At 43.8% G+C, this 26,188-nt stretch overlaps 2 protein-coding genes across 6 annotated transcripts in view; one reads left to right on the plus strand and one right to left on the minus strand.

The window, feature by feature from the left end:
• Positions 1-7,573, minus strand: part of USP3 (ubiquitin specific peptidase 3) — a 48,585-nt gene extending 41,012 nt beyond the window's left edge. Inside the window, exon 1 of one of the 4 annotated variants that reach the window (XM_080395598.1) lies at positions 7,553-7,573. In XM_080395598.1, coding sequence (XP_080251724.1) covers position 7,553 — 1 coding nt within the window. In that variant the 5' untranslated portion in view covers positions 7,554-7,573. Of the gene's footprint in view, positions 1-1,696; positions 2,631-3,314; positions 4,178-4,225; positions 5,049-7,552 lie in introns of those variants that run through there. The other 3 variants (XM_080395596.1, XM_080395601.1, XM_080395597.1) reach the window with 3 other exon arrangements.
• A 138-nt stretch (positions 7,574-7,711) lies between these two features.
• Positions 7,712-26,188, plus strand: part of CA12 (carbonic anhydrase 12) — a 44,054-nt gene continuing 25,577 nt past the window's right edge. For both annotated transcript variants that reach the window (XR_013929489.1, XM_080395615.1), the window contains exon 1: positions 7,712-25,648. Coding sequence is in view for 1 of the 2 variants with exons in the window: in XM_080395615.1 (XP_080251741.1) it covers positions 25,459-25,648 (190 nt within the window). In the remaining variant the exon portion in view is untranslated. The remainder of the gene's footprint in view (positions 25,649-26,188) is intronic.

Genomic DNA, 26,188 nt, shown 5'->3' on the forward strand with positions numbered 1-26,188 from the left:
AAAAATAATCAAAGGCAGTCTGACTCAGTAGAGTCATGTTCTTGAAAGTTCTCCTCCTCGGCCCAAAACATCTGCTCTTGTATATAAATAAAGCATTCAGTGATATTCTGGGTTATTCTGAACTAAACTAAAACTAAATTTACTACGAAGTAATTTAGTAAATTACTTCAAACACAGAAAAAATGTCATTAATTCAGCATGTGGCTTTCCATCACAATCACTGCTCACTAGGCCTCACACAGCTTCCTCGTGCTAGCTCTCCTCTGTACTTTGTATGGTCCCAGCATCATTTGCAAATGCCACAACGTATGTTTGTGACCAGCAGTGAAGTTACAGATCTTACTCAACAGAAGTTAGAATGCAAGGAACAGTTGCCAGGCAAATATATTGAGCTTTTGCAGGAAATACCAGTCTGCAGCAAGAACTGCTGCTCTTCAATATCGAACAAAATCATGCTGTTTAAGGGAGGGGAGAAAAAAAAAAAAGAAAAAAAAAAAGAGTATTTAACTAACAGTGATCTGAAAAACAAGAGTTTTAAGCTTACTTAAGAAGTACAGTTCCACTTTAAAAAACACTAAGTTCACCAAATCTCTGTTTCAGCAGAGACAATCTGTCTGCAGTTGTTCTTCTGAAGAAAGAACTTCAAACTCCACACCAAACATCAAGCAGTCCAGTGAGAACAACTAATGAATCCTCAACCATGCAGAAAAAAAGTTGGAAAAACTCTTCAGACTTGCACAGGTGTGCTTAGAAGATTTTAATCTCACTTACATGAGGCATGGCTCCCTGTGGTTTGATGAGTCTATGAAATGTTGTGGAGAAATACCACATCTGAGCTGTTCCAAAGTACTTTTCATAATTACATGATTTTCACAACAGTGCTGAAGGTGTGGCTCATCATACAAATCCAACTGATTCAGTCTGTGACACTTTGCAGTCTTGCCAACGCCTCCAGCTACTCTGCTTCCAACTTCAGCAGAAGTTTCAAAAATTGAAATGCATGGAAAGAGTGCACTCTAATTGGAGTTAACAGACATCTGCATGCAGTATTTCACGTGACAGCACTGATTAAAGGCCATTTTCAGTTTCTGTACAATTTCTGCTTTATATATTCATCTCCTCTCCTCTTAAATGCCCAATTACAACAACCTGCCTCTGGATCTGAAAAAAAGGCACTCTGAGTGCTGTTTCGATAGTCTCAAAGCTGTGCAGAGGAAATGCATGCTGCTTTCTGCCTCGCTTACTGTACAAAGCACGCTTGACCGGATTAAATACTCAGGGGAAGGCATGCCATTTTCTAAACGCTGGTGCTTAAACTCACCGACTTCCAAACTGCACAGCACTAAGAGAAGTTCTAAAGACACTTACAAACGAGCATACACCATTCCTCTTTAATTTGAAGCAAAAACGTTCATACTTGGATCAACACATTTGTTGTCAATGCTTCCTCTTACTGCTTTTTTAAGAGGCTTCCTGCATCCCCAGGCCTCCATAACAACACTGGCAGGTAGCTTCAAGGGGAACTGATTTAGGCCACAAGAACCCCTCAGGCTGGTGCACGTGCTCCTCTAATCAATTCCTCAACCTCCAGCAAAGCTAGCTTCCAAACTTCAGCATCAAATGCAACACTCCTCCGTTATACAATGACACAACATTCAGTATCAAATAAGAGCATTCAAAAGTGTTTCCACATTACCTTGTGAAGCCATTGTTGCAATCATGAGAGTTTTTGTGGAGGGGCAAGGAAAAGGTACTTAACCAGTACGCATCACTCTGTGACAATTCCAGCTCCTCAAATCGCAGAAATGCAAGATAATGATAAAAATAGCCACTGGCTGTCTCAAATAAGAACTCGCTCTCCAACCTATTCTGCAATGTTTTGCTATCACTGGCACGTCAGGTGGCTGCCAGAAAGCTTCCTGTACCATTATCGCCACTCACTCTCCTTTTCTGGAAAGGTCAGCAGCAACTCATAACAGGGCTTTACGACAAGTTCTGAGTCATTTTAAGACAACGTGCTTGATGAGAGATGCCTGATAATTACAGGCTGCAGAAAATTACTTTCCAAATATTTTTCTCCAACTGAGGCAACGCCAACAACAAAAAGAACTAAGCCCACAGAACCTTAGAAAACAGCATCAAAAGCAATATGAAATGCATTAAATTTTGACAAGATACTCATTTATACATGGCATTTTCTCTATTTATTTTTATATTACCAATTTGCAGCAAAACCAGAGAAAAAGAGAAGCGAGAATAAGAAACGGTATTTACTGTGAATTGACAGAAACCAGTATTATGTATCTTTAAAAAATTAATCTCAGTAAAATGAGTACAAGCAAGAAAGAAACAGTACTCTGTATGCCATTAAGGAGTTAATGTAAAAATGATCACGTATGACTAGCTGGAACTGCAAAGGGAGGCACTACATTTTACTATACTAGTAGAAACGTAAAATTAATTTGTAAAACGAACAATTTTCATTTGCTTTAAATTAACGAGAGCCTGCTGCCTGTTCAATGGGAATGTTTTAAACTCAACGTAGCCATCTTCCCGTCTAGCCACTTGTTAGGAATTCCATAGCTATCTATGCAAGTACTGTGTGACTTATCTTAATTTTCTGTAAAAGCACGGCAAACACACTCCCCTGGACACGGTGCCATCAGCCCACACTGTTCAGTTTGTCAACTGCCCAGCACCTTCTTCCTGCCTCACAGCACCATGATTCAGTCTATCGCCCAGAAACTGGCTCTCCCTGCCAGTGCTGGTTTGGGAGAAACCTCTGAACAGCAAAATAACTTGTTCTAATCACTTCAATTTCTTTGTTGAGAAGCAGCACGATTATCCGGATCCTGTAGCTGTAAATTGGCTTGTTTTTTTAAGTCTGGAAAGTTCTATTTTTAGCTTTGGCACTTTTATCTTTCTGAAGTTCTCTGAAGGGTGGTTCCCCGCTGCCATATGCTTCGGGTTGACAACTCTGCTTACCTCGCCACTCTGAAGGTAACACAGACCTACAGAGTTACTTCTTGCCACTATGGGATTTTTTCCCCAGTAAAGAAACACTGGGGACAACAAATTTCCCTATACTTCTCCTTTCCTTCTAATCATTTCTCCACCTCGTTCCCCTGTAAAAACCAGAGGCATTACAGAGTAAAGGAACTGGTTTTGCCCCAGGGAGCAGCAGCCCTGCCACACCTCGGCTGCGGGAGCCGCAGCCCGGGGAGCACGGCCAGCAGCAGCCTTCCTTCCCTGCGCTGCGCCGAGACAAAGGACAACCGTCTTCCGTGCGACAAACCGTACACCTGAAAATGTACCTGGCGTTCCGGTGCTGCCCGGTCGGCCGCTCCCAGCGGAGGCTTCTCTCCGGTGCCGGGGGGCACAGGCCGCGCTGCTCCTTTAAGGGGGACCCACCTCCCTTCGCCGCGCACACCCAAACCCGCCGCGCTCCCAGCAAACACAACCGCGCAGCGCAGGTGACAGCAGCCGCCGGGGTGCCTGTGCGGGAGCCTGCGGGGCTCCACCAGCGCGCCGAGCGTAGCACACGCTGGGCAGGCCCCTCCACAGGGAGCCCCCGCGCCCACGGACGGCGGGATGCACGCCCAGGGCGGCGGTGCGCGGCACTCGGTCGGCGAGCGGAGCGGAGACCCCCGGCCGCCCGCACCGAGCTCCTCCCGGCCTTCCCGAGGGGCCAAGCGGCGCCTCCGGCCGCGGCGGTCCAGTTAAACCCGCGCTCGGCTGCAGCCCTCCCAGACACGCACGTTAGCACAAAGAAAGCAGCGCCCGGCTGAGGCCGAGCCCCGGCGGCAGCCCCCGCCCCACCGCCAGGGCCGGGCCCGCCAGACAAAAGGCGCGAGGGGCCGCGCTCCCGCGTCGCTCCGCGCCCCGCGGGGACGAGTTGGGGCCCAGACAAAGCTGCGCGGGCCGGGCCGGGCGCTGCCCCCCAGCCCCGCCGAGACGGGCGGCGGCCGGCCCGGGGCGGCAGCCGGGGAGGAGGGCGCAGCGCGGCGCCCCCCGCGGTGAGGGGTCCCGCGGGGCGGCCCGCGGGGGGGGGGCCGGGACAGCCTCCCTCCGCCGGGCCCCCGGGCCCTGCCCCAGCCGCCCGCCCGCCCGCCGAGGGGCTGCCCGCGGGGAACAAAGGCGCGGGCGGCGGCGAGAGGCGCCCGGGCGGCGGGGCGGCCGGGCCACCGCGGGCCGGCGCAGCCTAGGCCGCGGCGGGCGCACTCACCGCTACAGCACCAGGAGGAGGGCGAGCCCTGCGGGAACTTGGCCGAGTCGAGCGCGATGCAGACGCTGGAGCCGAGGTGCGGGCACTCCATGGCGGGCGCGGCGGCCGGGGCGCGGCTGCCGGGTCCTGGCGGCGCTACAGCGGCGGCACCCCGTGCACGACAGCCATCTTGGGGCCGGCCCGCGATCCGCACGCCGGGCTTTGCGGGCAGCCGCCCTCCCGTCCGCGCAGCCGGCCTCACCCCGCCCCCCGCCGGGCTTTCCGCGCAGCCGGGCTCGGCGCGCAGCCGCGCAGGGGGAGCGGCCTGCTGAAGGTCGGTGGGGCGGCAGCTCCGTTCCCCCTGCCGCTGTTGCCGCAGCGATTCGCCCGCGGCCCCGTGCCGGGCGGGCCTGCAGCCGGGGCTCCGCTGCCGCAGCCCGGGCCGTGCGGGGGAGCCCCCGAAAGTACGGCGGCGGGGCAGGGGCAGGGGCCGGGGCCCCGTTCGGCCGGGCAGGCGCCGCGGTTCGGCTTCTCCCGGGAGCCATCGCGGGTCGCGGCGGTCTCGTCGCCGGCGGCGGGCAGGGCCCTCCCCACGGCGCGGCTCTCGGGCCGCTGAGCCCAGGGTGAGCTGCTTGCCGAGTGTCCCGCGCCACCACCGCAACCTTCAAGTGGCAATAAAAGCACAGATAACATGACAGCTTTTCCAGACAACACAAACTAACAAGTTCATGGCTCAGCCATTTACACGCGTATGCCGGATCAACGCACGTGTTATACTGAAAATACTCATGCAGCAAGTGAAGTCCACCACCTGTGAAAAAGCGGGGATTTCTTAATACAGATATTAATATATATTATAAAATACATATATTAAATAATATTTAAAATACATATTAAAATATATAAAAATACATAGTTAATTATATATATAAAATATACTTTATCCTCCTGCATATTTGGAGCTTTCAACCTCCTCACTTACCACAGGTAATGCAAGAAACAGTTTTGCCACTGATTTTGCCTGTTGTGTGACCTGCATGTGGACACAAAAGCATGGCACGGCACAGTTTCATAGGAGATTATTTTAGAAACTGACAGTTCCATGAATTTTCAGATGAGATACTTCAAATATTTATACCAAAGATGGCTTGGTGGTCACAGATCTCCTTGGTAGAACACTGAGCTTTACTCCTTGTGTTCTTTTTCATAGTGTTTACGGCAGGGAAGGTGTGGGGGGTGGAGAAATTCAGAGCATGAAAGATCCCATTTTCTACAGCATCAGAAACTCCTTCGACTATACTCAGTGGAGTTAGCTTGTATTTCCAGCTGTGTAGTTGGAAGCAGAATTAGTTCACAGATGCCAAACTGAATTAAATGGCTGCAGATGTTACCTTGACACAAAACTATGGAGCTTCCTCAAGTATTCCCTGTCCTTCAAAACTGTCACTTTTGATCAATCACATAAGTAACATTCCCAACATACATTTTACAGGTTCTACAGAAAAGCACGTATTTCTATAGTTTTCTAACAAATACTGTTTAAATAGAGCAAAAATTAATTGGGAGGACAGAATTTCTAAAACTTTCATATAACACAACTTAGATATACATCTAAGAATTGCTTGTACAAGCTTAAGGAGCAAAAAGGTGGTTGTGTTAGCATGTTTATGTATTAGCCAAGGGGTTCTTTTGTCTCTTACCCTCCCTCTGCCCTCCACCCTCTGCCACAAAGTACAACGAAGACATGCATTAAATTACAGCAGCAGTTTCACTGCAGTTGCTGTCTTCTCTAACCAATACATACATCTAATGCTCTTGTCATGCCCCACCCATCCTTACACACAAACAATAAAAAAGAAACCTCAGTGTGATCTGCCTTTCTCATTTTCCCCTCTGTACCAGCATCACTTGGCCTTCTCTCAGTAGGATTTTGCAACGAGGGTTTAACCTCAACAGTTCTTACCTCACTGCGTGGATTATGTTAGCAATATATTTAGCCTTTCAGAAGTAAAGAACTGGCTAACAGGGATTGCATATGGTAAAAAAAACCCTGTGTAAATACTTTTAAGTTACCTACTTTCACTTTAGCACTCTCATTCATGACTGTACAGTTGATACAGTATACCTGGAGAGGAGAACCAATTCCTTTCCTAAGTAAACAAAACCGGGATCTGCCTCAAAAGAGCAGCATTGCCTTGCGCAGTCGCTGCAGCTGAACCCCTGCCAGCATGAACTATTGCATCTCTGCTGGCGGCAATGTACTGAAATCAGTAGAGCCACAATAGCTTATATTAGAACAGTTGTTATAAGCATGGTCATGATGGAAGAGTATCTTCTGGCAAGATACTACTAGATCCAAGTATGAGGTTACAAGAGTCAATAAGAGAGAGCCATCTTGTTTCCCCTCCGACTGGGGTAGCCGATAAGGATCAGTGTAGAAATTGCGGTAGAAACTGGAGAGCGTGGAATGAAGAAGGGATGACACTGGTGGAGTGGAATGAATGCTAACCTGAAGAACTAAAATCTAATTCAATCTTTGCCAGACAATTCTTGCATGCCACCTGGCAAGTTATTTAAACCAATTTTTTTACAAAGTAGACCTGTTTTCTTAAGTTAGAAAAAAAAAAAAAACTGAGGAAGAGAGGCCAGCTCTGTTCAGAGCATACATGTTGGAGTCTTCCTGTCTCTATGGCTGAACATCCATCCTCAATTTCCAGATTAAATGCTTAAAGAGAGAAAGAATATAGTCTCCAATGGCATGTTGCTTCTTTTCTGAGTGGTAAACTCAGAATATGTGGAATGGGACTGGCAGATGTCCTAAACGCTCAGCTGAGAAGGATATTTAGCAAGTCTTTTGCTCTGAACACATAAAGCAGTAAACACTCCGAAAACACTACATGTCAATCTAGACCTAGTAGAAACTTGATGGATGGGGCGTTCACCTCTTACTTCCCACAGGTGTAAAAGTGAAACAGATACGATGGCAATAGCAACAGAGACTACACAGAAACCCACCACAAGGAAATTAATTCTTTACTCAGTGTAGATGCACTCTGCATGTCTCTAAGGGAGATAACTTGCATGGAAAATATCAACAGAAAGCATCAGAAAATAGGTAAATTCTAACACAGGGCCTCAGCTTGATAAAACCTTTACTAGAGGCCGGCCTAGCAGCTCTGTGAGTTATATGCCATCTCTCCGGCAAACAGAAGCTTAGCTGCATGCCTCTGCCTATGAAAGTACACCACAACACATTAAATACCACAAGCACATATCCGGCAGCGTGTTGTCTCATTAACAAACCTATTTCCATTTCCTGCATGTCCCCTGAAAAGAAAGGTCACATACTTGCTCAGTGTTTGGTTGTAGCACCACAAGCAACTCGCTTTACACGGTTCAAGATTCTCCTCTAAAAAGGCAAGATGGCCAAGATGAAGGACAAAAATTTCAGACTGGGACAATGTCCAGAGCAAGCACCCGTGGCGGTGCTGGGGGAAGTGTGGGCAGGCGTGCCTCCCCTCGGGGACACTTCTGCACACGTGCCTTGCGGGGGCGGTGTGACACCGAGTATTGCCAAAGGTACCGCGGAGCCCCAAAGGACAGAAGTGCTCTTTACTCCCCCCCCTGCTTGCACCTGCACGGTGAGAAATTAGCTAAACTTCTACTCTCATAGTATGAGTATCCACTAATCTATTAATCATAGGATTAATAGTTCTCTCCAGTGCTAAGGAGGGATCCCTCATTTCTTAAGGAGTTGCTTCTTGTGGGGAATAACGTTGACTATAGCAGTACAATTGTATTGGGCTGATAGAGATTCCATCAGAACAGAAGATTGCTTTTTCAGGAAAAAAAAAAAAAATAATCGATATCAAGTATGAATCCGAGGTCTACAGAACAGCTGTGTTCCCTAAAACATACAGAAAAGAGAAACTGGCCAAACAAACTGTATGCTATCAATAGGATCCACGGGGGCTGGAATGTGTACAAACAGGTGCACACACATATAGATGTGTGTGTGTGTGTGTGTCCCTTTTATATTTCCCTCTGTGTGTGTGTATACATAGGTTTCTCTGGAAGGATGTTCCTTCAAACAACCAAAACTACAGGTCAGACTCCCCGGATGGCATACACCGGAGTTGTTCTATTGAGTTCAGACTAGCTGAGGAGCTGCCTCTGTGTGTTTCTTTCAAGGGAAATCGTCAGGTTGTTTCACTCTCCTTTAAGTCCATGAGTCAGGGTGGGCCAAAGGCACAATTTGTTAATGTGCTACTGTCAGAAAAAAACATGTCCTTTTCCACAGTTTATGTTTGCCCAAAGAGATTGAACATTTTCTGGGCCTTGACAACAACATGGTATTCCATGAAGTCTGTTGTAACAATTTGATTTTCCTGTTGCTGCGCATACCCGCAAAATCCAGTTCCTAGAAGTAGACATTTTGGCAAGAGTACTCTGGGGTGATGCAGTCCTCTAGACTGGATGCTCCTCTGCAGGAACCAAACGGTACCTTTGCATTGAAAGCTCTCCAAAATAATTTTGTCGTTTGCAACACAGTGTAAAGAATGCTAAATGGGAACACAAGAAGTGGGAAATCTGCTGCAGCCTGATCTCTCAGATGAGTGGGGTTGAAATCCTGAGGACATGGCTCTGTTTCATTGGATTCTGAGAGCTGTAGTGGGGGAAAAGAGAGCAGCAGTAGAAGGAAGAGAATAGTGCAACAGACAAGCAAAGGCCTGTAGTCTTTTTACCGTAATTCCCATTTTCAGTAAAGAGATAGTCATATGATCATCTAGTGCTTTGATTTCTGAGAGCCTATGCTAATTTTACATCACTTTTCCAAGGATTCCAGAAACATCTTATTGAACAAAGGCAACACTTGAACTCTGACCCAAACTCTGCCTTGTCTGCATATCACAGCTTGGTCACAATGCAAAGTATAAAGAAAGATGAATGTAACTATTTTGTGTGGTGGGGTTTTTGAGCAAACCAAGGGAGATTTGAAAAATGATACAAATAAATTGAACTGTTTTAAAATTCTCCACATTGTTTTCTTAAGGTGTTGTTTGTACAAACAAAGGCTTCTTTTCAAGTCATGCTTTAAACAAATGCCTGAAAGTTCTCATATGTCTGGCAGCTTTCAACACGAGCTTCATCAATTGTTTTACTGACCTCCAGAGCCTGTTCAATAATGCAAGTGCATCAGGGTGACATCCAGCAGAGTTAATTCATGTCACTGGCATTTGACTTTTACTGTAATCAGCTATGCAAGTTTTATATTATATTATTTTCAAGGCAGTCTTGAAAATACGATAATGATTCTGTACTTTTGTGTAAGCTACTTTTAAGATCAGCAAGGCTTTATTTCATCCCATCTTAATCAAAATAGAACATTTTATAGCCAACATCACTAATTTCTCTTCATTGAAACTGAACAAGGCTCACACACTCATTTTTGGCAAAAAAAGGGAACTACAGGTATATTAAAAAAAAAAAAAAATCAGGCAGCTCAGTTTACGTATTGTGTCACAGCACAGAGAACTCCCAGCATCCTGCTGAAAGAAAACCTAGTACTACCGATTTGCCTGGAAAATGTGGTAGCTGGGACCAGCCTATCTGCCTATCCATTTGATCAAGGATGGGGAAACTGTTCAAAAGCACTTGAGTAATTACAGAACCTACAATTCACTAGTACTCTCTCTTATGTCACATGGGGCAGAACCATAGACTTTTCTGAGACAGAAATATTGCATGTTTAAATGACATGCAGGTTTTCCATTTCACCGCTAGATTAGCTTGTTAACAAATCTAAGGAAAATGGACAATAAACTAGTCATGAAAAGAAGAATTACTCTGATGATAATAATCTGGGAGGACTGGGAAGAGAATGAGATGGTACAGAATTATAATATTTCAGATCAAACTCAGGAATCAGAATATGAAATTTGTTTGCCTGTGAAAAGAACAGATAAAAGAAAATGCTGTAAAAGAGTGTTTAAAATAATTTCTAAAGTCCCATTCCAAACACTTAAAAATTATATAGTTAGAAAGTCCTAGGATGAACTGGGTGAACTAATATAACGTTTGTCACCTCTAACATCTGTTAATATATGTATATATCTATTGTATCTGTAGAATATTACTACAGTAAAAGTATCATCTGTATCTGTGAACTGTAACTACACAAACAATATCACTTTTCCCTCTGTATTAAACAAGACTGTTGATAGCCAAAATACTTTACAAGCTATTTTTGCTTCCTTGTTTGCTCTAAGCTACAAAGGCATCCCATCTGTCTCTCTGTTGCACGTACTTGCTTCTAGTTTTGTATAAAGAATTTTGTACTGCACCATGCACATAGTAGCCCTTGGTTCTACCTTACTGACCACCAAGAACTGTAAGTATTAACACCAAAGGTGCCAATGTCGCAGAGCATTTTGATTTTGAAGTGTTTTGACTCCAAAGCAAAGTATCCCTGGGAAAAACTTGCCATAGTACACGGACAGTGTATACACTTCACTGATAACCGAGTTGAAGGAGACTCGTGTTAGCTCCCAAGTGGCAGCATTTGATCCTATTTGGGGATCAGCTCATTACCAGGGAAATAGGAATTTTCTTGCCATGTCACTATTATTTGTTATTATGTTAGTCTTCAGGCTCCGTTATTCACAATCTTGAGTAACAATCTGAACTGTGAAAAAGGAGACCATTGGTTCAGATTTCCTTTCCTCACGCCCTTCACTTAACATCTGCTAATTCAAGGACTGAACAACGCCTTTGAAATTTTTCCGCTCTAGCTGGAACTTGCAACCAAGATTGTAAAATACAATGAGAGAGAGATATTCCGTTTGTTCTGAAATAAGAAGCCACCGGGACACCCTATGAGCAGTACTAGATCTTTCAAAGCAGTCTTGCTAATCTCCAAACACCAAACTGATTTACTAATTATAGCAAAAGGTGAAGGTGCCAACAGCTATTGAGTGCTGTAAACCAGAGAGCTTCTATGAGCTGCTGACATAGATAGCCCTGAATTTTGAAGAACAGACACATAGCTGAGTTTTCTGGGATTTTGATTTGCTTTACACGAAAGGTCAACATGCAAATACATTTTTAATCATTTAAATGCATGGCATTTTGTAGAAGGGGAGGATGAGGAAGTTAGTACCTAGCATGATATGATTCACACTCAAGAAAACTATCTGAAGACCTTTCACAGAATTTTAAAGCTGCAACGCCTATTATTTCTTTCACTCAGAGCCTTGTGCAATTAGATACAATATAACTAAGGCAACTATTTAAAAATATCTGCAGGTCCATATTACTACTTCTCCACCTGCCAGACTCTAGAATTTACCCAGGCTTATTTCTGTAATGCCTGTGTGTCCAGGAATTTATGGTACACCATGAAAAATTACTTATTGGCACTCTCTCAGGAAGCACGCACTTACTCATCCACACTCAGATAATGCAGCCATCCCTGATTCACTGTGACACTGTACCACGCATTTCTGTGTGTTCTGAGATTTGTGTGTCAAAAAGAATCTAAGGTGACACGTAACTACAGTAAAACCTTTCACTACTATGATTCCCTTTTGTTAAAAGTGTGCTTTAACAGCAGGGACGAGAATAGATGTTCCAGTTAGTAAATGAGTAAGTTTGGTAAGACCTGCTGCATTTTGTGGTCCCTCCTTGCCCCATCACTAGTCACTTGAACATAGTTGAGCAGCAGCTACATAACTACATTCTGATGTCTTCACTGATTCGCATATCCCTATCGACATCATTCCATATTTCTTTTGAACCACTTCCCGTGGTTCAAGCATACAAGAAATGTAAAACAGGCTAAAAACAGATGACTAATCATTATCTATCCCTATTGCATGTTAGCACAGTTTTGTAAAGTAGCAAACAGCCAGAAAACTTATGCAGGGGTCTCATCATGGTGATCCTTTCATTAAATTATTAGTTTCAGTAGAAGATCCATCATGTCCTAAAAATTAGTGAAGTCTAAGCAATGTGAGACTTCATTGTTGTACTGTCCTAACCTGTACTGTAACTGTACTGTAACTAACCTAACATGGTATTTAAAGTAGATTGAGACTGCCAGGCCTATATTTAGAGCATAATGAGATTTTACTCTTGTAAACATGACTGAGTATCCAAGCTCAAGAAATTATTAAACTCATGTGGTGTGTAGCTTAAAAAAAAGCTTTTAATTCAGGATGCCTGGTTCTCCTTGGTCTCACCTAATGTCACTTCACGCAACCCCAAGGGAAAATGGCAGGCTCAACATCCTTCAGGTACATAAGGGCCAAAACTTTGAAGTACAGGTTAACCAAGACATGCTTGCCGAACATAGCATAGTTTTCTTTTGATGGGTAAACATAACAGCTGTAGTAGATCAAAAAGCTGATCTAAATAGCCAGATCATTTAGGTACTCAGAAGCATGGCACGTAATCATGCATCTTGCTCCCAGATTCAGGGCTTAAGCTTAACACCATTGCTGTCAGTATTTCTGCACAAAGGTGAAGCTTCTCATTACAGTCTTTCTCTAAGGAGCTTCTCATCTACATAGACAACACTGCATTTTTCCATTCCTAGGATAAAAGGCTGGAATGGAGCCACTTCCAGCCACAAAGACAAGAAGGAAAGGAAAAAACCTGAAAACAGCAACTTCAGTTGCTGGGCCACTGAGTCTGACTGCAAACTTTGCCATACAAATCCCGTCCCCTTCTGCTTGAACACCACCACAGCCACAACCAGCCTGGTTGCCTAGGGTTGTGGCATAGGCATTGCTGCTGCCAGCAGGCTGCTACTCCAGGTCGCTATTGTGCCGATGTCTAGGGTCAAACTGGCTCCTAACTACAGAAAGAGAACTGGTACATCACCTTGTCATGTGGAAAAATGAGCAGATATTGTTGATGGTGCTTTAAAACAATTAGCAATATGAAACCACAATGTCTCTACATACCAGGACTACCTTTAGACTTTACTTCTTCCTGCAAGTATGTGCACTGTGTACTTTTTGTATGTGGTGTTGGCATATGCTGCTTACATTGTTTGCAAATTATTCTGTTTTCAGACATGCAAACATTTCAGAGTTTTAGCAGTTTGAGGTTGCATTGACTTAGCTAGCTGCAAGTCATGAGGGATTGTGAAGATGCATCACTAAGGGCTGAAATGAAAAGTGAAATTAAAAATCCATCAGACTTACCATCATCTCAACAGACTTATGCAGCTAATGTGGAAAAACTCTTCACGCCTTGCCTGTCAGTGAAGAAGTCATTCCCATTCCCAGCAGCACGTCTGTAAGCAAACAGTTTGCAGCAGTTCACAGTTCTGTAAGAAGAGAGGTTATTCAGGAATGCTTACAATCTACAGTGCTGGGCTATGCTGGTTGCCTTTTACCCTGTTTGCTATGATAATGTGGTTATCACTCTATGAAATATCATTTGCAGCTCTGGACACAAGACTGCTGCGGTAAACAAGCTGGTGGGAGAATTCCAACAGCTTCAGGAGCTGCATGAAAAATCCTCTTGTGGGGAGGTTTCAAACCAGCAGCTGCACCACTGGTGCGCCGCCTGCCCAAAGGGAGTACAGGCCAGAAGATGTGGACTCCCTGCATTCTCGGATGACAGTATTTTAAAAGATTTTTGGAACATAGTATTAAAATACAAGCAGAATAAATTTCATTTAAAAACACACCCATTTTTCATGCCTTCATGACAAAGAACTGGCCCATGTTTACCTCTCCCTCTTCCCCTACCCCTGACTCCCTGGCTTTTGCAGTCAGTATTAAGAGATTTACATTTCTGGAAAACTACAACACTGACTTCTTTCACATTGGCTTTTAAAGCCAACGTATGACTGGCAATGTGTTTACCAGCAAGACAAACCAAGCAAGCTTTTTATGTCTCCAAAGCTAACAGAATACTGCTTGGAGCACAGCTTGCCTGGAGTTTCTGCATGAGCAGAGCTCATTCTGCAAGCCCAACATGAGGAGACAGCTATTTTAATCACCTCGTAGTTGCTTAAGCATAGGTTCTCCTGTTGATTTAGAACAGTCTCAGCCCAGAACACTAAGCCATAAATACATCTGGAGCTGAGGCTGAAGAAGAGTTAATATTCACCTCTCTAGTTTTATTTTAAAATATAACTTTAGATTGCTTGATGTGTAGCAGACATCAGTGAGTCACTCCAGACAGCTTAAAGATATTTTGGAAAAAACTGTAAAGTTAGGTTTGGGGTTTGTTTTTCTTTTTCTGTTGTTTTTGTTTTGTTTTGTTTTTCCAGTCACAAGCAGAGTTGGCTTAGTTATTTGGTTTTGTTTTGTAATAGAAGGAGAACTAGAGTTGCATGGAAGTTAATGAGCACATAACATCCCTCTGCCACGTAGACACTCCAAGAAGAACGAAGGGACTTCTGTCTGGTCTGACTCAAGCCAGCCATCCTGTGCTAATGAAACTAGTGGAGGAGCGGTGACAAAGGGTCCTTGCATTCATCCTTTCTGTGCAGTAGCATCAACTGCAGTGAACCTCTGCAGCTTTTGCGCCAGTGGAAGAAGGAAACAGAGCAATGAGGCCGTTTTTCCAAACTTCCCCAGTTCATACTGCTTTATGGGTCTGGTTGGCTGCAATGTGGAACGTATGCAGCATCTACAGCTATTTACAAAGGTGTAGAGACAGCAATTAAGCAGAAGGAAGTCAATCACTGAGTCAGAAACTGAAATCCAGCATGGGGACTCCTGGTACCCTGTCCAGATCCTCCCTTCCACCCTGCCAGCTTAGAACCTAGACAAGGCCAGAGCTGACTATGTAATGAATGCCTCCGTCTTATAGCAAGACTTTCGTCTGGCTACTCCTTCAGTGTCTTGTATATAAGCTCTTGAGCCAACACCATGACCATGTGTGGTGAATGATGCAGACAGAGCAGAGACCAGCAACAAAAATGATCCTGTTATTCTGAGGAGTATTTCTGGCAGGATCCAGGAGCGCAAAGCAATGAGGAGAAAGCTGTGTTCCATCTTTAGCAAATGCCTCACTTTGGTGTACTCTTCTTATGGACTTGTTTGCTTGAGCCTTTTTTTAACCCCACTTTTGGGCCTTCCAGCATGTGCAGACGGGACAAATATAGTGGCTCACAAGTGTACACCTATTATTTAGTTGTTATATAAAGCCCACCTGAGAACACCATGAATTCACATTTTAGGCTTGCTGGAAACTTTTGCTGGAAATTTGTTCTGGTCTGTTGCCACCTTGCAGGGATCCTTTCTCATCCCACACACACAAGCAAATAAATCCTCAGCATGTTTTTAAATGAGCACAGAGAAACCCTGTTAGTCACAGCAGTGACCACAGAAAAGGTTTTGCCTTTGCGATTCTTTTATTATTTCATACCACTTTACTAGGTAACCTTTCATAACATAGGATACCATTTGTGCTTTTCATATGGTGGCAGGGGTCACCATCCTGCAGCTGAGAAGGAAATTTGTTGGAGCTTATTTTAGATACCAATTCTAGCCGCACATCATTCATACAGTCATCACTTCTCTATCCCCCCATTCAGTGAATTGGGTCCTCAGCTCCACTCTGAGGATGGGCAAAGATCTGAATCTCTGATAAAGTGGAACCTAGGACAGGCTGATAAATCAAAGATTGTAATGAAAGAATGCAAGGAATCTTTCTCTAAAGGGGTAACACCATTATTTGGATAAATGCATCAGATGAAGAGAGCTAACATTTAATGCTCCTCCTGTATTTGTCTTACAAAGCCCATATTAATATGCTTCAGAACACAATCACAGTCTCTTGACTTCATGCCCCATCATTATTGCTCAGTCAGTACCACAACACAGCATCTCAGAAGAGAGAGTGCTCTGAGCCAAAGACCAAAACAAGACGCTTTACAGAGGGCTCTGCAAATTCATGCATCTCCACACATCAGACTGGAAAGGCAGAGGTACTGCCACGTGAGCTCCCTTCCCTTCTGCACCCAGCCGTGAGGTAAAGACAAGTTGCATAATGTAAGAACACCACCTCTGCTTTTTTTCCAAAAAGGAAACTAAATGGTTGTGCCCAGCACTTGCACTCCTCCCAAAATTTTCGTATTATTTTCTGGAAATTCTGCAAATAATCTGGTATCCTACTGAGTTGTGCTGGAGAGGGGGAAAGGGCAGCCTGGAGAATGCACTGATGCAGGAAATGGGGAGCAGGAAGGTGGGCAAGGGGCACCCCAGGCCCTGAGTTACCAGCAGCCGGCATTGTAATGACTGGCTTGAGCTCGTTAAAGGAGCTTCTTGTTGAATTACTGGCAGAGAAGCAGGGAAGCACTCTGCTGTGCAGTGCCAATTCCATGGCCATGGCCATGTTTCAAAGCTCAGGATTCTCACCAGGCTGGCTGCCCTCTTAGGGCTGGGCTGCAGCTGGTTCAGGCTGACCAGTTGGGTCCTCAGAGTTCCCCACCTACATCCAGGCCTTCAGTAAATCTCACACCTTCCCATTTTCTTTGCCAAACCCTAAAAAGCCAAACATTGCAGCACTGCAGGGATGTAGCACAATATTAAAACACAGATTGCAATAGGAATGACTCAGGCGTTATGGCCCGTCTGCAGAGCTCGTTTTCCTCCTGCCAGCTCCCTCTGCCCCTGCAGTTCACAGTTTCTAGAAGGCTGAATGGGTTTAGGAACCAACAGAGTACTGAAAAAAAAATACTTCAACTACAAAAGGCTAGAGAGGCTATTATAATTATTTCTTATTTTCAAGCAAAAACCAATCCCAAATACTGTTTACTGAAGATAGACAGCCAGCAGTTTTCCGCAATCTTTGGGAAACTTTCCACAGCCCCACTGCAGAATGCCACTGTCCTAGGGAGCGATGTACCTCGGACCAGCGTCAGCCACTCTCCTGAACAAGCTCTGAGAACCCACTCGGATACGAGGTGATCCTCATGTCCTCAAACTTACATGGAATCAGCCATGCCCTTGGAGAGCACACAGCAGCTGTGGCCAGTCCCTGCACCTACAGTTCACTACAAAGCATCACACCCACCTCATCCTGTGACTGAGGACCTCTGTTAAGTCGTAATATCTATTAGCACCAAAGAGGTTAATGTTTAGCTTTGTATATACTCAGTTTGTTATTCATTGCATAGATCCTCCACATGCAACTAATTAGATACTTGACAGCTGTTTTTCTCAGAAACTGAATGTAATGCCTTGAAATTAACTGGCAATATATTTGGATTTTTGACTCGCATGCCAAGATTAGAAATATTTCTAACTGGTTATAGTTACAGCCACTGTACATACAGCATTCAGTCTGCTTCTTTTATGGGTCCTGCTAAACCTATTCTAAGCATCAGAGTTTAGTCTACTGTTCAAACACAAGCTGAATTCCCCCAACAGCTGGGATGTGAGGCCAAGCTCCTTTGCCATCATGTTTTACTGTAATAGGTTAAATTCAACCTGGCAAATCAAGAGAAAATAATTTTTCTGAAAGCATATGCTGACCAAACTAATACATGCACTCAGAAGGAGTTGTAGTTCTGTCCATGATGTGATCTTACATGCTCCTGTAAATCTGTTTGAGAGCTGACTTCACAGAAAACAAGCTCTAAATCTGAATATTATTTTGAACAGAAAAAAAGGTTGGGAAAATTGATTTGAATTTGTGCAAGTGGACACACACAGCAGTGCTCGCCTTCTCATACAGGAAATCCTGCAGTGCTGCTCTGCTCAGTCTGCCAGTTCCCAGCCCATTTAGCACATACTTCAGAACACACAAGAACTCTTGAATTTGACTTCACTGGGCTATTCTGCCATAGCAGAAGTTTCTTCCTTAAGGGCATAATATTTTTGGGAGGGCAGATGGAAAACCACTAACATATAGGGAATTTCAGAGAGGTAGGATGTAATTTAGAGGGCAGGACATTGGATTTATTAATTCCTGCTCTAGCTCTGTGGCTTGTAATGAACAGTGATCAGTATCTTGGATTTGTGCATCATCGCCAGCATAAAGGATTTTCTAAAAAGTAGTTCTTACCTTCCAAACTTGCTGATGCAATGAAAATGAGGCAAGAAAAAAATGAAAACACAGCAGAAAAAATTCTATCATTATCCATTGTGCCTCAGGATGCACATTCAGTGCCTTTGCCAAGAAAGAGGGGGTTGTCTACTGTCCCCACAGTTTAACTGATAATGCAAGGTTCACCTCATAGCCTGATCTCTGCCAATAAGGAGTTAATATGCACTTATCTTTAATAGCTAGCTACCTAGTAGTTATTTTATATCTTGATCTATCCCTTCAAAAAAATTAATGGATACGTCCATCTCTTCCTAGTTGTTTTATATACATATTTATTATATATTCTTATTGTGAGACACCCAAAACATTATTAACAAGTTGGCTTTTTAAGGGCTCCCTCTCATATACCTATTTTCTGGTATCTCTTTGTCCTCATCTAGTGATTCCTAAAGGTGCAAGTACTGGTTCTACAGCCAGGAAGACTGAATATTAATTTCCAGGGATGAAATGACACCTACCCCTAGGTTACCACTTCCCAAATGCCTTCTGAAGAGTCATCTGATGCCAGCAAGACCTACATTTTGAAACAGCAAAACATCTGCTGTTTCTACAGGCTTATGGTTTGTCACTGGAAAACAAATGCAAGACTCAAAATTAATTTTGGGGACTTGGACTAAAATTCCTTTTTGTCCCCACTGGAGTGCTTCTGGGTTTCACTTTTAAGTAAGAGTCACACCAAACTGCATACAGACATACACACGCCTGCACAACACTGAACCATAGCAAGAAATGTAGCAGAAGCTATGGCACTTAAGCTTAGAAGCCAGAAAACAGACCTATGATCTAATCAGAGTAAGCTGTGGATTGCCAGGAGAGCTATCCCATGGCTGCTCCTGTGTCTCCAGCTCCTGCCTGCCTGGCTGGCTGTGCCTCACCAACCAAGACCAGAATTAAGCTCCTGAAGTCGAGCTATGTAGACCCAGGGGGTTGGGTTAGTGTCTCCTGAATGTAATGGACCACAAGCCCCTCCATCTCTCTTCGATACACTCCTGTGGCCAAACACAAGGGAGGTTCAGGCCTTTGCACTAGGAAGGGAATCAGAACTGGGACAGCCATACGTGATGACTGACTATGCAGTCCAGAATTTACATCTTTTATTGTATCTATCACTTCTGCTGCTCTCCCTCCTTCCCTCGCTTTTCAGCAACCCTCAGCAGCCGTCTGTGTTTCCATAAAAAATAAATTGCCTATCACAAATTGCTTCTGCCAGTCTTGGATCACCTGTACGAAGCACTTGTAACCAGTCCCACAACTGGAGTCAACTGGTGCAGGGTAGTCCTAGGGTTTTCACCTTGCCTGTGCACAACGTTGCAAGAAGGCATTCTTAGCACTAAACTTTGGCTGTGAAAGGCAATACCTAGTGGGGTTAACTATTCTCATCTTCATCAGCTTGTCAAACAGCTAACTGATCTTTCAGTAGAGTAGATATGATATAAGCAAGGATACTGAACAATTTCCTGCTTTCCATAGTCATTTCAAAATGCAGTTTTGAGCGACTGAAAGGCCTGAAGGAAGGACATGACGTTTCCTTGACATTCCTTCCGTGTCAAGGTAACAAGGAACATACCTGAGATAAAAATACCACTCATAAAATCCCATAACCTGGAAGCGGCCAGTTTCACAACACAGTGACTTTTCTAGGGGAGCCAGTGTCAAAAATAAGATAACAAATACTGAACCTCTGAACAGCCTGGTTTATCTACACAACTAGAGACTCCAAGAGGATGGACTTAATGGCAGTATGCACTAACATTTCAAACATAGACATCGAGGTTTATATTCCAGCACAGCTCAAACATGAAAACAGGACTCAGTTGAAAGACTTCTGTCTTGGGTCATCGAGGCAAACAGCCTGACACCGAAGACCCCTCGAGCATGGTCAGGCTTTCTGAGACAACTAGATTACATCTGTCTGCCAGCACCCTTAGTCTCCAAACTTCCTCAGACAGTCCCGGAGTTAGACCTTTTGCTCACGCACAGCAGGCCACCAGTAAATCAGCACGGCTTTGTACCATCTGTGCCACAGCAGGCAGCAGCGGAGCCTTGTCTCCACTGGCACTCCCCGGGCCTCACTGCCAGCAGTCACCCCAACACCTGGCAGCCTCACCAACCTGGGGGTGGCTGGGTGACACCCCACTAGATGGCACTGCCACCCAGACTGGTCTTAGTTATTGCAGTCATTAAGTTAATTTCTTATTTTGGATCCAACTGACCTTCTTGTTTGCTTCTGTTTACAGTATGCATGGTGCTCCATAAAGACTCTCTTTGTTATGGCCATTTATCCATGTGTTTGCTAAAACGTTTTTTATCAGCATCTCCCCTCACCTTTGACACTGCTCACATCAAAGCCTTCTTTTTCATTTTAGATCAGCTTCCTTTTTGAAGCTAAACCAGGAAGAGGGAGTACAGGTGGTCGGTCAAATAATCACAAAATTTGCGAGTGAAAGCTCCAATTGTATGCTTTTATGAGAAGGCCTCATCTCATCCATCTAATGGGCAGGCAGTAGCAAGTATTTAATAATGTCGCTTGTGCATATTGACTGATCAGCATAGAAGCTAGCCAGCTTGCAAGAAAATAAACAAAAAACATTCCCATTAACTTTGCAGAGAGCTCTAATAGGCAGTAACAGTTAACTCTTGTATACCTGCTCAACTCACGTGTTGACACTCCTTGACGAACACCTGAAAGCCCACATTTCCAATCCAATTTCCTGCTAGAATACATGACTTTTCATCTGATTCCTGTGTAACTGGGAGGATATGATCCTTGGAAGCACTTTAGGAATTAATTTGAAAAAAAAATCCACAAGATATAACAAGGTATATACAGTAATGGCTGTACAACATTTGTTCCATGGGAAAAACACAATAGGACAAAGCACAGTGAAGACAGGAAAAAACCAAAAGAAATTTTGTCTGAGCATATGTTGGATGATGCTGTCAAAACTGTGCAAGCAAGGTCAAAGCAATCATAAAGATAGAGGAAGTATTTCTAATTTCTTGTAATCTGGAACTCCTGGAAGCATATCATTGCCTTCACTTCCTTTTTCCAAAATCCTTGAGTCCACCTCAATGTGAAATGTGTCTGACAATGGCAAAGTTTGATTTACTAAATAAATTGGCAATTTGCACGTTCTTCCTGTCAGCCTTGAATCTCAACTGCAGAGCAAATTTAACTTCTTCTATATAGTTTGGGGAAATGACTATTCTGGCTCATCTATAATATGAACAGCTTTCATAAAAAGACCTACACAACCTCTTCTGCATGTTGTGTAGTCATTAAGGACCTACTGACATTGCAAATGACGACAGTATCACTTGTTAGCTACATTTTTCATTTCTTTCTCCTATATCTCATTCTCATATATGCTATAAAAGGGATTGCCATGAAGAAGTAATTCTTGGAATAACAAATAGAAACAGGGTATTTATTAATCAAAAAATGAAGGACAAATCAGAAAACATAAGCTTATAGGAAGTAGTTACCCAATATAGGAGTCAAGTGCTGTTGTCTCTGTCAATCCGTATCTGGAATTTGTTCTGTGTGTGGTGCGTTATGGGCTAGACAAAATGAATAAATGAGGATCGGCTGGTTTGGAGGAGAGAAGCAGTGGGAACCCCAGAGATCTTTGCTTTTGTAATCAGATTAGCAGAACTCAGAAGTGAGGCAGAACAGAATTTCCTTTGCTGATGAACTGCAGAACACGAGCTGGCCAACTAAATGTGCATAGGCATTTTCAAAACAAGGGTATTTACACATGGAGATGTTTACCCATGTCCCTCTACTTGCAATATTTGACCTGTGTGTCCATTGCAACTGCTACCATACCAAAAACACAAACATGAGCAAGGAGCTGCTCTTTTTAGCACACTTAAGCCTGGGCAATGCAGAAAGCAGCAGTAACAATCTCGGCTAGTGGTCATAGCAGTCTCACTGTACTACATTCAACAGAGCTCAAGTACATCGGTTCAGATGTGTTCTCTAATTTTCCTTACCTAATGGCCATTTACCCTATCATTGTCTGATTTCTACAGCACTGTGCCCTGGGAAGCAATGTCCTGCCTTTCCTTCTGTTCCCAGTTCTACACACAGAGACTGGGAGGAAAAATTGCTACAGAAGAATCTGACTGAAAATAACTGCTGATGGCAGTGCATCTCTGCCCTTTGAAATGTATCTCATATAGGGAATTATCTGTTTTTAAAGCAGTTCTGTTCATGTACAGTAAGACTGAAGTAGTGTTAAATACTTCATTGTGCTTGTCATGTTGAAGTGCCATAGAAGCCAAAGTTTCAGTGTAATTTGGAGCAAAATCAGCCTGTGTTGCAAAGTCCTGGTTAGCTAGATCACAGCTGGACAGTGATAATATTTTGGTACCACTGCTACAGGGAACTCTCATAGCGTAAGCCAGCCAAGCTCCACCACCTTCTCAGCTGAGAGCAGCAGAGCTGAAAGTTTAGCAATCAACTGCTCTAGAGAAAAACAAGTCAGAAAAACTGAGGAACAGAAATCATGGAGCTGCTAAGCAAATCTATATTCGGGCCAGATAGCACCCTGCACTTGATCCTGCTTTTAAAAAGGATTCATGATCCTTAATTGCATCAGGTGGGGAGTGCTGCCTGCTAACTGGAGCAGGGCCTCAGACTCTAGGGACTGTAAACTCAGTTTTTCTCCAGTATGGCACATTAGGCAACCTATCATTTACCCCTTGCATTCCTTTGCCCCAGCTTTAAAATGAGAAATCATGACTAGGAAGAAACAGGATATGGAATCATTTTATATTATAGTATAATGGCATTTCTGCAGTTCCACTCAAGAGGGAATCTCACAGCAACACTGAGTGTCCTCTGAAGCCCATGGTCCTGCTGGGTGGCTGTGTTTTGGTTTCTTCTCCATTACCCACATCATCTTTAATCCTCCCTGTTCTTGGCTCTACTTATTGCATACTGCATTGTAAACATGTATTTTAATATGGCAAACACTCACATTCATGGAAGATGTTTCTCAGCATAATGAATTGCCTTGAACTTGTCCTATGCGCTTTCCAGGATTGCTATCACCTTAGTCTATATGCTACTACTGCCTTGACAAACACCACTGAAGTTAGGAGACAGAGCAAGTTAAAGATTGATAAACCCCGACACAAGATTTCAACCTGACCTTTCACACTGGAGATCCAAATCTGCTTCTCATGAGCCCCACCAATCTAACGCTGCTCTGTTTCTGCCTTGAACTGATGCTCAGATGAAAACCAACTGCTAGCAACCTAAAATTTCTTAAAGATAGAATAAAATGGCAAGTCCTGTGTGGTTTGGGCAGAATATAGGCAACTAACTGTATCAGGGTTTCCTCTTCTTTTCTGTGGCTTGTATTTTGCAAGCAAAGAGCTTTCTATCCAGTTAGCCTTGAAAGCACTGCCTGGAATTCGTCCTGAGGATGTGAAGCCAGACCAGAGGATGTGAAGCCAAACTATAGCAGAAGCTGCGGAAGGAGAGGTGTAGATTGTGAAAATGCAAAAAGCAGCTGAGAGAGATTCTAAGAATCAGTGTGTACCTCAGCACAGTGAACTTTTCAAGAATGTTGGCAGAAAAGAGGAAGGAAGTAGATATGAAAACACAGTTTGGCAGATAGCTCAGTCCACACCCTCCTATACAAGAAGAGCTTTTTGCAGAGGAGGTGATTTTCAACTGTTACTGATATCAGCCTTAGCAGCTTGTCAGACAGGTTGCCAGTTATGTGAAGGGTGATGACAAAACAATTTCTTCTACAGAAACCTACAAAATTGTATTTCCAAACTTCCAGCAGGTTAGGGAAGGTCCTGCATGCAGCAGCTGTGTGCTGACAGCAAACAAGCTTCAACACCCTCAGTGTGCCCCTCCGTACCAATGTGGTAGGCAGCGTCTCTCTTTTTAGGACAATAGCACTTAAAAAGTCACATTAAAAACATTTTCACTATAGCTCACACTCTCCCTCTAGATAACATCTGACTGAACCAAAACAAGCAGAATTACAATCCAGGTTTTCAAAACACTAAGGACAAGTATAAGAGAAGAACTGTATTCAAGCTCAGCTGCTTTCTAAAAGGCTACAAGACATTAATTTGTCTCTGGTGCTCTCTGCAGCCTGCGTCTGCCTAGCTTGGGAGGGTAGGGCTACAGATGAAGAGCAGTGATAGGCCAAGAAACATGCTTTACAGCAGGTCCCTACCTGGGATCTAGAGAGAAGTGAGCTGTGCTCCAGTCAATTTTCCTTTCCCTTTATCAGGCTCCTAATGACAGTAGGAAAAAACAAGTAAGTCTAATAACACCGAGCAATTAAACAGCAGGTGAGAAATAAAGATGCTGAAAATAAAAGTTTAACCTATCAAAACTAATACATGCTACAAAGCTGTTACTGAGATGTAGTAAGCAGTTAATAACAATTATAAGTAATAACATACTCAGCTAAAACCAAGAGCCTATCCAATGCCCCTTCTGCCTCTCAGCTATCCATGGTACGCTCAGTTTATGAGGTTATTCCTCAATTACCTTCAGAAGAGGACATTAATTTATACTCTGTGCTCCTCTTTACCCCTCTCCATACATGTCTTGAACATAACATTAGACTTCTGGAGCTGTTTCTTTATGAATTTTCACTCCTCCCTGCCTCATGTGTTCTCCCCGTTCCAAGAGCTTTCAGCTTAAAAAAAATCCCTTCCTGACAAGTTGGACGGTTTTTGTGGGAAGTGTCCATGGTCCCTCCGAGTTATTAACAGTCCCACACACAGCCTCACTTCTCTTCCCCTCCCGCCAGTCCTCACAGTGGTCCATTATGCTAAATCACACTGGTCCAAAAATGGGAGTTGAGAGAGGCACTCTGAAATAGGCTAGAAAAACCCTACTGTAGTACGGCCCATAAGAGCACAGCTTTTTTAAGCATTTGTGTCTCTGCTAAATAATTTCTGAAGTTCTACATTTAAGTTCCCCTCCCTAAGTGCTGGAGCCTGCCCTGTGAGGAGCTTACTAAAACTGAAGTGGTGAAGGATATGATCAGTTTTCTGAGGGTGCTGTGACCTAGAGGCAGGTCTGATTACATCATTTGTTTTGGGTTGAGTCTCAGGAGCTTTATAAAAAGCAGTCCTAAAAGGAAGGAGAGAGACAAGGGGAGAGAAGGGCAATAACTCATTAGTGGAAGCTCTGTATGTGTGCATTCTGCTGTTTGCCACATATCTACAAGGGAGTTTCTTTAGAGTGCAGAGAAACCTGTAAACTGTTGGAATATTACAAGTCTTTCCTTGAGATGTCAGCCAAGAGCTTCAGTACAGTCACAGTCGCTACTGTGCTTACTTTCTTCCTAAAGATACGACCCTCAATGCAAGCGCCGTTGAATGGTAAAGTCTTTCAGCCTTCTATTTTTTTGTTACTTGTAACTTAGGGTAGCTAATACATGCAGAAAACTGGCATCTTATAATTATTACTACTTCAATAGCATGCTCAAAGTTGTATATTGTAGCAGCCTGCAGTTGTTTGGGAGTTATTATTTCAGTTTCTCAGAACAGGTAGTCTGATATATACAGGAAAAAGACATTTGTTCTCTGATTCAGTTTGTATTACACACTTCTTGCACGCTCAGCATGCCTTGTTTTGTGAGCTTTATGTTTCTCATAGAAAGAAGCAGAGACTGGCCCTTCTCAGAGCTAGTGGAAGCATCACACCTTTCCCTCTGCCCTCTTCATTTCTAAACCAGAGGAAAAGAATGTGATCTCTGTGAAGCACCCTATATACTAGACCTCATTCTCTTATATTTAGCAGGACGTTTCGGGAGGCCAGTGTTCCTCTCTCTTTTCAGGAGCTAATGGTCATCTGTTCAAGCTGATTATAACCAATTTTCATCCATTCAAGCTAATTATAATCCACCTAGTGTGATTATA

This window comes from Falco punctatus, assembly GCF_963210335.1.
Source record: "Falco punctatus genome assembly, chromosome: 7".
NCBI classification, from domain to species: Eukaryota; Metazoa; Chordata; class Aves; order Falconiformes; family Falconidae; genus Falco; species Falco punctatus.